Below are 13,144 nucleotides of genomic sequence, written 5' to 3'. Positions count from 1 at the left end.
TATGGTTGCTGGCACTTCCAAGATCTTGCTTATTTTAGTCCATTACCAAGTTTGACGTGTGTTTGATAGTGTCTTGGTAGAAAGCTCTTTTTCTGAGTCTTACTAAATCAAGGAGTGATAATTTGGAACAACCATTTTGGTAAGTAGAATATGCAATTGCTTTTTTGAAGAGAGAGAACTCATTTTTGGATGACTTGTCTACAAACAGGCTAATAATCAAGTAGATGAAAATTTGCCATGGACTAGCACTCGCGCGCGCGCGCACACAAAAAAATGCAGTGGAGTAGGTATGAATCAACCCTGGCCTACTCGCCATTTATATGCTCATCCCAAAATCACCATATTCATATAAGCACAAGGAAAAGTAGCAGCGTGTGACATATCCAGTCATGTTCGATGTGAGACTCTGTGTCAGTGTTCATGGTTGATCCAAGGGAGGCATGTATGATCTGAATGGACAAATTGGGTTATGAGAGTTCATCTATCACTGGCCAAACTAAGCAAACTTAAGTGACTTCATGAATGATTCATAAACATTTCTGCAGACTAATTCAAACAGATAATAAGAATGTTTCTGTCATTACAAAATACAAACAAGAATGCCGTTCGAAAAAATACACAGAAGAATAAGAAAAGTGAAAAGGAAGTCCAAGAAACATTCAGAAGATGATCAGTCACTGACCACAAAGATCTATGCGAACTAACTTCATTTTAGAGAACTGAAAGCCTATCCAAATCATACATACATTCAGAGTGAAAATTCATCAATCCGTCTCTCCTTTCATCACAAGTACTTCTCACAAAAGAAACAGAAAGAAAGAAGTAATCACTAACTACAAACAATAAATTAATGCCCGGGTTCTAAAATTGAAGGCCATGTTCCCGAGCAGCAGCAGCAAGGGCTTCAATGCGTCCATGATAAGGATAGCCACCTCGATCAAAGGCCACCTTTGTGATTCCTTTCTCCAGACAGGACTTTGCTATAACTTCACCCACTTTCTTTGCCACATCCTGACACCAAAAGCTTGCAAAGATCAACATTTCTGCTTTACATAGTCAAAGTCATGGTCCTCCTAAACAAGTAGAAGAAAAACGAATCCATAGAAAAACCTCTTAACAAACGAGTAATTTATAATCGAGATCATCTCATCCAAACTTGATATAATTTTCATGAGAAAGCACTTAATTTAGTTGGTCAGAAAATTGTATTCTAGTGGTTTTTTTGTTTTTTGTTTTTGTTTTGTAAGAACATGTTTACAAACAATGTTTTCCAAACCTTTACAAAATAGGAAGATCAATACACAAACCCACCACCCCCCCCACCCCCAAAAAAAAAAAAAATTTCTTTCCCCTATTTGGTGGTAAGACATCAAACATATTATCTTTTACTTTTTATTCAATAAGTAATAATTCATTGAAGTGCACTCAAGAAAGGAGCATATCCCATATACAAAAAAACAAGGAAACCCAAAAGGGCCCACTAATACCCTCAACCTATCCACAATATCATCTATACTGTTTATGACAAATGCCGTGAACTAAGAACGCAATCAAGAATCACGACAAAAAAGTAAACAAACATGCCACACACAAAGATTTACATGGTTCGGCAAAACCCACGTCCACATAAAGATCCGGCGAAAGATTTCACTATGCAAAAATCAGGAGATTAAATTTCAGCCCCAAATCCTAGCTCTCTCTCACAAACATATAGTAATACATTTACAACTCCATCCATGGGTCCAAAAAAAACAAGGAGCCAAGGATAAAGAATTCTAGTGGTCAAAAGAACCTCCATTTTACCGTGTTTGATCTTAAGTGGTACCAGAACCTTCAAAGTTCCAATAACATTTAAACAAATCATCAACCAAGGGGACAAGATTTGAACATAAAATACTTCTTTTTCCGGTCAGGAAACAGAAAATAGTTTGCCACAATGTCATACAAACTTCTGATACAACTAAGAAAATTGATGGTACTTATAGGCAGAAACTTAATTTATCAGGCAGACTCTAAGTGGGGACTAAATGACTGATCAATAATGGGGAAAAACTGGCTCCAGATTCTAAATCAATTAATCATCAAATAATTATTATGACAACAAATCAATAAATAGAGAGGCCAATGCAAGAAGAACTTGGCTAGACATACACAGCTACATTTTACTAAAAGCATAAGGATTTATGTACGAGCGAAAATACAAAGTTCAAGAAATTTTATATCACAGAAACCATCATTAAAATTAAAATAGTTTTTTTATTTTTTATTTTTATAAATATCATTAAAATTAAAATAATGGAAATTAATTTTTTATCATTAAATTAACAAAGCTCTGCAACCGCATTGAATTCTTCAAGTCAATTGTATTGCATTTAGTTGGCCCGGAATATATACATATATCTGTGAACATTTTTCTTCTTCTTTTAATTCCTTTCCTTTGTGTTATAAACATTTGTGTCTGTGAACTTACAATAGTTGGACCAGAGCTGTAATCGAACTCCTCAGAGATGGGTTTCTGCATTGTTGAAGCTGAAGCCAGAGTATGCATTTTAGAGTCATCAATAACCTGGACATAAAGATGTTTGTTGGAGCGGAATACAGCCAATCTCGGCCTTTCTGGCGTCCCTTCAACCTGAGAAATCAAGAAATTGATTGCACAAATGACAGTAGTGCATCGCCAACAATCAACAACAGCACATTTCATCTAACAGATACAAGGAATGAATCGCAAAGGGAAGAATCACTTCAGGCTCCCATCCAAAATAATATTCAAGCAGTAGGAAAATAGAATGAGGTCATACTGAGACTCAGCTAGTAAGATCAATATACAAGTGTATATAGCAAAAAACCAAGAAAACAATTACAAACTTAACGACCATAAAAGAAAAAGGACAGAAAGCACCAAAAAAATAGTAATTTAGAAAGGAAGAGCGAAATTATTGTTGTATCTAAGCACAAAGGTTTTGCACTTATAGTATAACCTCCTTGAAAAAATACTTATTTATATCCAATTTGCAGAACACAAATTTTCAAACAGATCCATATGGGTCACCTATTTTTGCTGTTCTTAATGCACACTTCTTATTTATTCCTTGCCAGAAATCCACATGCACAATGGCGATGGATTAACTCCGGTCAAATAGTGAATGTCATGTCAACCCATCAAACTGGTATATAATTTTTTTTTTAAGTTGCAGCTTAAATTTAGTTTCACAGGCTTCCACATTCCCTGTCATAACAAATTCAAGTTTACATGATCAACTCAAAGGGGGGCACCGCCAAAACCCACGCGAGGTGGCAATGACATAAGCATTGGAGAAGCACATTTTGCCTTGGGAAAAAACTTCGACAAACAAAAATAGTACAGAAATCAATAACTATTGCTGGAGAAACTCAGGAATACATGCTCCCAATGTGAACTACTTAAGGGCAAAGCTTATATCCACGAGCTGAAGTTCTAAAATCAGCTTAGCTACATATCTCAAGTTTTTCTTTCCATTCATTAGGTGCTTCTCATGCATAATGAAAACCACAGAAGAATCACCCATGCATGCACACCTATTCCTTTAGACATAACTCATTCAGGATATTTCTTACCACCAAATTAAGAGCTTCAATGGTTAAAATAATCCAAAACGATTATAATTAGAAGCAGCAAAATTGGGTCACCTAGAGACTTTGTCAAGATAACATTGAAATTTGTTAGTTTATGACTTGGCAGACAAAAAATGATAGCCTATAGTCCAGCACACCATCAAGACGTATATTTCAGATGGTGTTTGAGTGTACTGTAGTAACTCCACACCACACGCCAAAAAGATGCATATTCCAAATACTGTTATAATGAACTGTAACAACCTTACATTTGATTTAACCACACAGGAATAATGATAGTGCTTCCTAAGGATCGACATAGAAACAAAACATTATCCAACAAGTCTATTTCACTATTTGGTCTAAATCAATAAATGCAATTGTATACAACTAGTATCAATCCACATTTTACATATCAATAGTACACATGTTTGCCAAGGGTCTCACAGGATAGAATTCAGGAAGCAAATTAACTAATCACATCTGGCTTCTCTTACTTAGGGCGCTTTTTTTTTTTTTTTTTTTGTGTGTGGTTTTCTCTTTATCCTCCATGGCAAAAAGGTAGAAGGACCTCAAAACTCAAAGCCAAAATCCCACCTCATTCTTCATCCAAAGCCATGGTTAGGCATTACCTCGATTAGCATGAGTAACACGAAAACAAATTTTAGGATCCCAGGGGTAAGTGGGTAACACTAGACCAAATAGGTCAAATCATGCTTTTTCAAGTCACTTGATAAGTGAAGCAATATGATAAAGCTAGATGAAAGGGTAGATCCAATGGGGAGACTCCCATAAAGTGGGGGAGATGTTCATAATCCCTTAAAAGGGATTTTTTTTCTTTTTTTTTTTGGTGAATTTTTTTTTTTTTTTTTGGGCAACATCTACACAATGTAGAAGGTGAAAGAGTCAGAATGACACAAACCATCCAGATTTATCATATATTATATATCTACTTAAATTCAAACAAAAAGGTTGCTCTATAAATAGAAATAAAGTAGGATGAGCATTGCTTCATATTATCAGCTATATTCCTCCCAAACAAAAGGGTGAATTTCTTTCTAAGCAAAGATGTTATAATTGTGCCAAATTATCAATAATCACCTACCTCTATGGTGTTTGCCCGAATCAATTCATGTTATTGTTTTCTTTCTACATTTTCTAGTCATTAATTAATAGAGAACTGAATGCACACCCCAAAAAAAAAAAAAAAAAACCACAAATTGTTCAAATGTCAAGTAGGAAATCATATAAAAGACATCAATGAAAAAATAATAATAATAATAATTAATCAAGAATAGAAATGAGTTGGGTTTGTTTGGGGCAAGAGAAAACCTTCTTTCTGATACGAGAATGGCGGGCGGTTCTGTCCTGTCTTTTGGTTGTGGCCTTGGCTTCGATGACAAGAGGTTGGTACTGAAACTGGGCCGGCGATGCCACCGGCATAGGACGACGGAGGGGAAGCTGCTGCGAATAGGCGCAAGCGCTCTGAAAGAAGGATAGTGAAGAAGTAGACATTCTCTCTCTATCTCTATACACACTCAATTCCTCTACACTGTAACTCACCTGTCCCTGGAAGAAGATAGATAAGGTGTCATATACGAAAAAGAGATTATACGACGTATATACAATATTTGGGCTTTGTAAGTGACCCGACTCGAAATTTTGGGCTGTTCGGGCTCGGTAAACCAATATTTGGGATGTTTGGACCTTTTAGAGAAATTCATTATTCAGCATCAAATATTGGGCTCAAGCTCAGGCTAGGCTTGGACTCAATTAGCTCAACTCAAGCTTATGTATTTTTTTTTTTGGGTAAAGTATAGTCACACCTCCTGAGATTTAGTAAAACGACACTCAGAAGAAATTTACCTATTTTTTGGACAAAAATACTCCCTGAAGATTCAAAAATGAACAAAGGCACCCCTTTATATGAAAATTTGACCAAATTACCCTTTGACCATTTGAGAGACTTTTTTAACTGTACAATTTAATAAATTTGACCAATCTACCCTCATGAATAATTTATGCATAAAAAAAAGTAAAAAAAAAAGTTTATATTGTTCACTTCTTTTTTTTTTTTGGTTATTTACTTTATAAATGTCCCAACTTTTTTAAAATGTAGACGTCTAAAATGATTTTTTGATTCAATACATATATTTCAAATAAATTATATTTTGTTATTACTTCTTTTCTTTTTTATTTTTAAATTAAGATGCTTAATTCTTTCATCTAAAAAAATTAAACCAATCTCTTTTCCTTAATAATAAAAAATATGGTACTAGTATAACTTTATGCATTTTAAATTATATATCAAATATTATGCATTTCCTAACATAAAAGAAAATAGTTACCAGTATAACTTTATGCATGCTTTTGTTTTTTGTTTTTTTATTTTTTTCCTTTTTTTTATTATTATTATTTTTCCTTTTTATGTTATGAAATGCATAATATTTGATATATAATTTAAGATGCATAAAGTTATACTGGTACCTGGGACATTTAACTTATGAAATGCATAAGTTTCATTTAAGTGTCATTTTGCCAAACCTCAGGGGGTGTGGCTGTACTTTATCCTTCTTTTTTATTTTTATTTTATATATATATATATATATATATATATATATATATATATATATATTTTATTTTATTGTGACATGATAATATTGAACCTCTCAGAGCACTCCATAATTCACCATTGAATATCAAATCTTTTAAAATACTTCATAATTCCCCGTCGAATCTCTGCCCATATGTACAAGGGGACATTCTTTGGAGGTGGCCTCAAATCTTTAGATTTGAATGTTTTCCAAGAGACAAGAAAAGAATCTCAATTTCAATTTGTGATTTTATTTTCACGTAACAAAGCTTTTGGATTTCAGTTTGAATGATGAAGAAAAAAAGTAAATGGAAACAAATTTGAACAAGAGTTTGGTAAGTTGGAAAAAGGAAGCTTAACATATAAGAAAATAATTTCTTGAGAATTTTTATAAACTTACAAAGTGCAAAAAAATTTTTTTTTTGGACAATGAGTAGGTCATTCCTACTAATCGTGTAGTCCAATCACAAATACAAAAGTAATCTATAATTACAAATTAAAAAAGTGATGAGGACAATAACTTTTTTTTTATAGAATAAATTCAATCACCTTCTCTAAGTTCTTTATTTATCTTTATTTGTGCATTGTGTGATTAGACAGGTAGGATGACTGAATGTGAAAAATGGAATGTGAAAATTGACTTCAAGCTCAAAAACTGAAACGGAACCGAACTGAGACGGAACGTGAAAATTAACTTCGAGCTCAAAAACTGAAACGGACCCGAACTGTTCACAACTAAGTTTATTTGCAGCTCTAATACTTTGGAACTCTATTGAAATAATTTGGAATTCCCTTGTACAGTGAAAGAAAGATCTAAAGTTCCTTGGTATGCCATATATTCCAACAATTCCTTCAATCATTCTCCATACAAGATGCTTAAAAATAACAATGTCCTTCCCAAAATGACTTGGAAGTTTAGCATATAAATAATGACAGAAGCTGAATTAGAATTACTTACATCAGAACATCTTGAAAATGATAAATACCGTTTTTTAACACTAATACATGAACTTTTACACATCTTGACAATGATAATATTTTTGGTATTAAACTAAGGTAGCTGGTACTTGATGTACCACAATCTAAAATGCTAGTAACTTCTCCATCTCAATAGAACACATAATGGAGAATCCATCTAAATCCCAACACCATCTTCATACCATCACCAATAGACCCCAGCTTCAGCAGTGGAATCTGCTGCAAAGCCGAATGGAGCTTCAAATTGACCTATTTGACGCTCGTCTGTACAGAAATGGAGCGATAAACAAATAGTTTCCTGCTATCAAGGGCACCATGTAATAGCTAATGAATCTTATGACTTGTTCTTGCTTAATAGAGTTGGGGTAACTGTTACAACCCCAATGAGGAACAGAGTAGCCACCGAGTGGAAGTCATAAAGGTCGCCAACTGATTGCAACTCTCCGAGAGTGATTCCAGCCTGCAAGCACACCACCAGGAGTTTAAAATTCCGCTTACTTGTCAACAAGTAGTATTAACATAGATAATCCAACACTGGCGCAAATAATTCAACAACAGTACAGAGAACATATGGGCTATATGTGACATGTTCTTTTTCATCTTTAACAAAAGTGATCTGACACTAGTTGCAACGTGCAAATAGTTCATGAGTAGTAAAAATATCCATGCCAACAACGCTAAGAGAATAACTTTCTGTTTTTGGGTTCGGGTCACAAACAAAATCACACACACAATGTATTATCACAAGTATAACATAACATTCCCAGCCTTTGGTAGTTTTTAGATGACAATGTCCACCCCCTGGGCACTAGGCGTCACACTTTTTTTTAACCTTAAATGCAATGCTGCTATAATCAAGTTCAATATTATCTCAGTTGACCACTGAATTTAGAACTAATCTGGACAACAAATAACTCCATGATCCAAAGAGACCACCACAGAATATATAAACTAAAATTCCAATAGTGATGAAAAAAATTATAATTTCAAGAATAGTACCCTGACAGTGACATAAGCAGCGGGAATGATTCCAATGAAGGTTGCCAGGAAGAAAATATGGTAAGGCACATCCACAATTGGTGATGCAACATTAATAAATGTATTTGGCAAGGTTGGGGTCACTCTGAGGAAAAGCATGTAGTTCAGCAACCCCCCTCGTCTTTTAGCCACCTGATAAATAGTAATATGTATTTAAATATTTTGGTTGATAGAGAAAAGGTGGTTACGGCAATGAGTTGACATTCACCTGGGCTTGGAAGAAACTCAGCTTGTCTGGCCACAGAGAGAAAACAAGGGGACGCCCAATTAATTTGGATAAGAAAAAGCAAGAAGATGCACCGGAAGTGGCAGTGAACACAACCAGAGCAACGCCTTTGAAGACTCCAAAAAGGGCTCCAGCAAGCAATGACATGAAAATAGTCCCTGGAATCATAAAAGTCTGCATGAAAATGTAGACCATGCAGTACCCAACGAGGACCTGTATAGTGTAGTCACTTGTGTAGTTCTCAAGGTGATCTCTACAGGAAACACCAAAAAATTTATCAAAAAGAAATTCATAAATCAAATTTGACAATTTCTGTACAAGCTTGCTTAAGCATATGTAGCAGAGCAACAATGTGATAGGCCAGGTACAGAAAGAACAATGAAAACAATGAATGTTATATTCCAAAATAAGCCCCAGTCCCAAACCCACCATCCCCAGGAGGATACTCCAGGGCTCAAGTAAGGCCCAGGGCAGGGCCGAGCTTGGGCTTGATTTAATTAAAAGTAGAGAGAGAGAGCGAGACTTCCTTTATCTTTTTCTAGGTTTTAGACCTACTTATACATAGAGGTGAGGCATGTGGAATTTGAATGAGTTACAACTTACATCTTGGAAACAACCAAATATTCTGTACATAAATTGTTCATGTACTTCTCCAAATGAATATAGTACCTCTATACACGTATACATAACAGGTGCAATGTAATATACACATACATGCGCATATAGGGATATATACACATTCGTAAATGCGTATTCATATGCATGTCCATTAGGATATATTTCATATAGGGAAATATATCCCAACTTATACATATAGGGATATATTCATCCCTCCAGCTGTCCATCAGGTTTTCTCACCCCTACTACCATCATTTCTCTTTCCCTTTTTTTCCCCTGAATTTCTCTTTCCTTTTCACTAGCTAGACTAGAGATCTACCATAGATCTAAAGTAAGAAAAATAATAATGATTTGTTAATGAGCACTAAAATAAACTCAATCAATCAAAAATGACTATAATAACCAGCTCATCCAAATCAGCTGTGGTATGTATTGTGATTGCGCCCGCTCATCAAAATCAGTTGTGCTTGAAGTCAGATCAAATGCAGAGATAATAAGATTGTTAAAATTTATAAATGAATGCAAATAAAAGAACTCAGATTCGTTTAGATTTAAAATTCCAAATTATTGATGGATTGTAAAAGGATTTCATAACTTGATAAAATTAGTTGATAAAATTTTTGTCAGACTTCTTTTTACTTCCAATTGTTACAACATTGTTATCCACATAATTAAGTAATTCAGTAATTGCCTAACTAAGTTAACCAACTATAAAATGAATGTTGCATTCATGTTGATTTTGATGTGAGAACAACCTAGAGATGCTTGTGTGAAAAGAAAATGAACCTGTAATTTTTCCTAACCTTACAACATTCCATAAATATAATAGTAGGCAATAAGTCATTTATTAGAATTGCTACTTTCAGCCAGCACATAACAAGTTACAATTGCCAATATAGTTGAGGAACAATCCAATTTCAACCTAAAGAGTAAATAGTGATATAACATGCAAAATTTTAATATATTAAAAAATTAATAAATAATGGAACATTTGAAGAATAATATGTTATATTCTGGATTCTAGGACAAATTTTCAACTAGCTTAAAGAGCGATTTTATGATGTTTGCTGATAACAACAATAGTGGAATGCTAGAACCTAAGTCAAACCATCGCAATGCCGGTTACAAGAGATTGAAGTTCGATGTCGTGTGTATCAAACATTCAGCAATACTGGAAGTTCACGGCGAAAGCCCTGACATAAATTTCACAACTCGCCAATCTCCATCTAAAAAGCCCAAATTTCACAAGGAATCCTGAAAAGAATTCCTACATAGTCCTCAGTCCCAATTGCTTATGCTCAGCTCCATGATCCTATTTGGCTATTATAGTCTATTTAGGGCTCTACATATGTATATGTGTGTGTGCGTGTGCGTGTGTGTGCGCATACATACATGTCAGTGAAAATATCAATGGTCCACCTAAAGGCAGCTACTTATGCACACAAATAGACAGAGAAAAGGAAAAATCAAAAACAAAAACAAGGAAAAAAAATAGTGAGGCATATATCAAATATAACCTTGTGTTACCCAAAGAATCAACAAAAGAATTAGTAATAGAATGAGTTGTTTTTTAACGAAATAGTAGGAAACTTAGATTTGAAAGTTTCAGCTTTCAAACTGACATTTCCTGACATTTTCTCCTCCTTGAAGGCTCCCATCTCAAATAGTCTTCTTGTCCCTCTACAAACTCTAGACATATAACATGGAAAAAAAAGCCTCTATATTTCTTGGAATGCCCTAATGAACAAGGGACCTGAAACATCTAAATAAGTTGACAGCCAAAGATAATTAGAAACCATTACCTTGTCAACAGCAATTCTACAGAGATCTAGGAATATACATCATAACAAGGACTGGTCCCTACACCAAACATCATACTTAGGGCCATACTTTCAGTTATTTCAAAAACACCAATGTGGCTTTCTCCAGTACCTCAACATCCGTATTGGTGTTCCTTTTTATTAGAGATCGGGCAATCAGTAAAGGGATATGTCTATTAGGAGATTTCTCTCACAGAAGTCTCAACACAGGATCTAAGAGATGACACTTAAAAAATAAAAGTACTTTAGTACCTGCATGCATATCACAGAAATGAAGACCCTACTGAAACTGTAAGAACTAAAAATATATATCAGTAGAAGCCATAAATAAATCATAAAAACCCCAAAATAGATATAAATAAAAATAAAAAGGAAAGAAAAATAGCAATTTCAGTCCATAGACAAAAAATTATTAACAATATGATCAGGGGCAGAACTCTGAAGGGACAAGGGAGCCCAAAAAAAATTTAACATCCTATTTCATAAGTCTGCTTATAAAACATTTAACATCCTATTTCATAAGTCTGCTTACAAAATTTGATAGGAGATATTTGACCACTTCGTTGTTTTATTTTTGTACACATTTACATCATACTTGACTAGACATAAGACAAAATAGCTATCTATATTTTGCATGAACTTAATGGGTAATGAAATACTTTTAGTTTATAGATAATCATCCTAATCTTATCTTAGATCTTCTTATATATTGCTGTAATTATATAAACTAGAACCTTAATTGAAAGAAAAATATGCTGCTGTTTCTATATTTTTTTTCGTTTAAAAAAAAAAATTTCGAATCAAATTCATACCATTAACTCCCCCAACAACAGTTCAGAATTCACAGTTCAGAATTCCTGGGTCTGGCTGTCTATGATGCTCTCACAAATTAAACCAATAGATGTGATAATTATCCATCAAGTTCATTGCCGTGATAGCCCCATATGTCTCCATGGAAAATGGGTTTCCCGGATGGTTATCCAAAAAGATTAAATTCTACTATATGTATCATATTACATTTTAAGCTCAGAGAAGATCTAAATTCTATTAGATCTCTTGCGTTTGCTTAGATAAAATAAATTAAAATAATAAAAAAAGCAAGAAAGGAAAAAGATCAACTTTCCACAACCATAACCAAGGATATCGAAAAATAAACAATATAAAAATCTTCAAATAAGCAACTTTTATAGATTAGACGTATATGTGCGTGTGTGTAAAGATAATTGAAGTACCTGAGGATTTGAAGATCTTCGAGACTACGGGGCAGCTTGAGGAAGCTGTAATCGGAATCTGGCATCGTTAGGTAGACGCAAAGAAGCCCTAAAACGAAGCCCAAGACGACGCTGGAGGCCATCGCCATCTCCCAAAATCTCAATGGAAACTTTGACGACGACGACGACGACGACGAAGGTGAAGGTGATGATGATAAAGATGATGATTTATCATTAGTAATCACAACATTAGCATCTACAATGCCATTGCAACAAGCAGTTCCCAATTGTTCCTCCATCTTCTCTCCTCCTTCAAAACCAATCCCAATCACAAAAAATTATATGTATATATATAACACACACGACACAGTCAGAATATGTGTTTGTGCAGTGAATTGTGACGTGAGGAAATTGAATTGGCTATCGAATTTGGGAGAAGAGAGGAGGAGAGTGAAAGCGAGAAAGAGAGAGAATGAAACCCTAACGTAGGAGTATTCTTTCCCTCTGTTTCTCCCTCTTCTTCTCAGCCTTCACCTTATCAATTTCTAGAGAGAGATAAAGAGGAGAGAGAATATTCGCAGTTATGCCCAATAAAATTCCAATAAAACAGGTCAGGGAAAGGAAAATTGTTTTGTACCGTATTTCTTTTTGTATATTTTTTAATTTTAATTTTATGTTTTGTATGTTTTTTTTTTTATATATTTTTGTTTTGTTTATAATTCTTTTCCTTAATTTCTGTGAGCGGTGTTGTCGGTATTGCACGTTTATTGTTTCGAAAGTGTGAGGAGATAAAATAACCTCACTTGCGCTCAACAATATCCTCGTGTTGCGTGGTAAAATAAAATGGCATGGTCGGTCATTTTAAATCTTTCACGTTTATTATTTTACAATTTACTTAACTTTTCTTACCCACCATCTCTTTCCTCTAAATGAAAAATGATGAAGTTCAGAGAACTTTCACGTTGCCATTGCCGATGTTGCATAGCCGATCTTACTTTTTGGAGTAATTTATCTGATTAATTTCGTTAACAGATGAGACTTTAACTTGCTAATTAGTTATGTGGTT

The 13,144-nt window shown here is 34.3% G+C and overlaps 2 protein-coding genes across 2 annotated transcripts; both read right to left on the bottom strand.

Annotated features, from left to right (window-relative positions):
* Nucleotides 1-558: 558 nt before the first annotated feature.
* On the bottom strand, nucleotides 559-5,190 carry LOC132303551 (large ribosomal subunit protein uL18c-like). The gene is made up of 3 exons (XM_059800856.1): nucleotides 4,927-5,190; nucleotides 2,471-2,632; nucleotides 559-1,011 (listed from the first exon to the last, which is right to left on the bottom strand). Exons 1-3 carry the CDS (start codon nucleotides 5,107-5,109, stop codon nucleotides 862-864), a joined length of 495 nt encoding a protein of 164 aa, XP_059656839.1. The 5' UTR covers nucleotides 5,110-5,190; the 3' UTR covers nucleotides 559-861.
* Nucleotides 5,191-7,025: 1,835 nt separating this feature from the next.
* LOC132303549 (uncharacterized membrane protein At4g09580) lies at nucleotides 7,026-12,683 on the bottom strand. The gene is made up of 4 exons (XM_059800854.1): nucleotides 12,100-12,683; nucleotides 8,412-8,682; nucleotides 8,165-8,335; nucleotides 7,026-7,625 (listed from the first exon to the last, which is right to left on the bottom strand). The coding sequence occupies exons 1-4, from the start codon at nucleotides 12,375-12,377 to the stop codon at nucleotides 7,500-7,502; spliced, it is 846 nt and encodes a 281-aa protein (XP_059656837.1). The 5' UTR covers nucleotides 12,378-12,683; the 3' UTR covers nucleotides 7,026-7,499.
* Between the last annotated feature and the right edge of the window lie 461 nt (nucleotides 12,684-13,144).

Source organism: Cornus florida, unplaced genomic scaffold, assembly GCF_030987335.1.
Source record: "Cornus florida cultivar Cherokee Brave unplaced genomic scaffold, ASM3098733v1 CherokeeBrave_3.0.0_Hap2_Chr04, whole genome shotgun sequence".
Classification (NCBI taxonomy): domain Eukaryota; kingdom Viridiplantae; phylum Streptophyta; class Magnoliopsida; order Cornales; family Cornaceae; genus Cornus; species Cornus florida.
The sequence above is the reverse complement of the archived record's forward strand: the minus strand, read 5'-3'. Positions and strand labels throughout refer to the sequence as shown.

Coding starts and splice junctions, on each gene's coding strand:
- LOC132303549 (XM_059800854.1), bottom strand. CDS start 12,377: ATGGAGGAACAATTGGGAACTGCTTGTTGCAATGGCATTGTAGATGCT. Junction 8,336..8,411: donor TGAGTTTCTTCCAAGCCCAG/GTGAATGTCAAC, acceptor ACTATTTATCAG/GTGGCTAAAAGACGAGGGGG. Junction 7,626..8,164: donor CTGCTTATGTCACTGTCAGG/GTACTATTCTTG, acceptor GTGTGCTTGCAG/GCTGGAATCACTCTCGGAGA.
- LOC132303551 (XM_059800856.1), bottom strand. CDS start 5,109: ATGTCTACTTCTTCACTATCCTTCTTTCAGAGCGCTTGCGCCTATTCG. Junction 2,633..4,926: donor ATTCTCGTATCAGAAAGAAG/GTTTTCTCTTGC, acceptor TTGATTTCTCAG/GTTGAAGGGACGCCAGAAAG. Junction 1,012..2,470: donor ACAGCTCTGGTCCAACTATT/GTAAGTTCACAG, acceptor TTTTGGTGTCAG/GATGTGGCAAAGAAAGTGGG.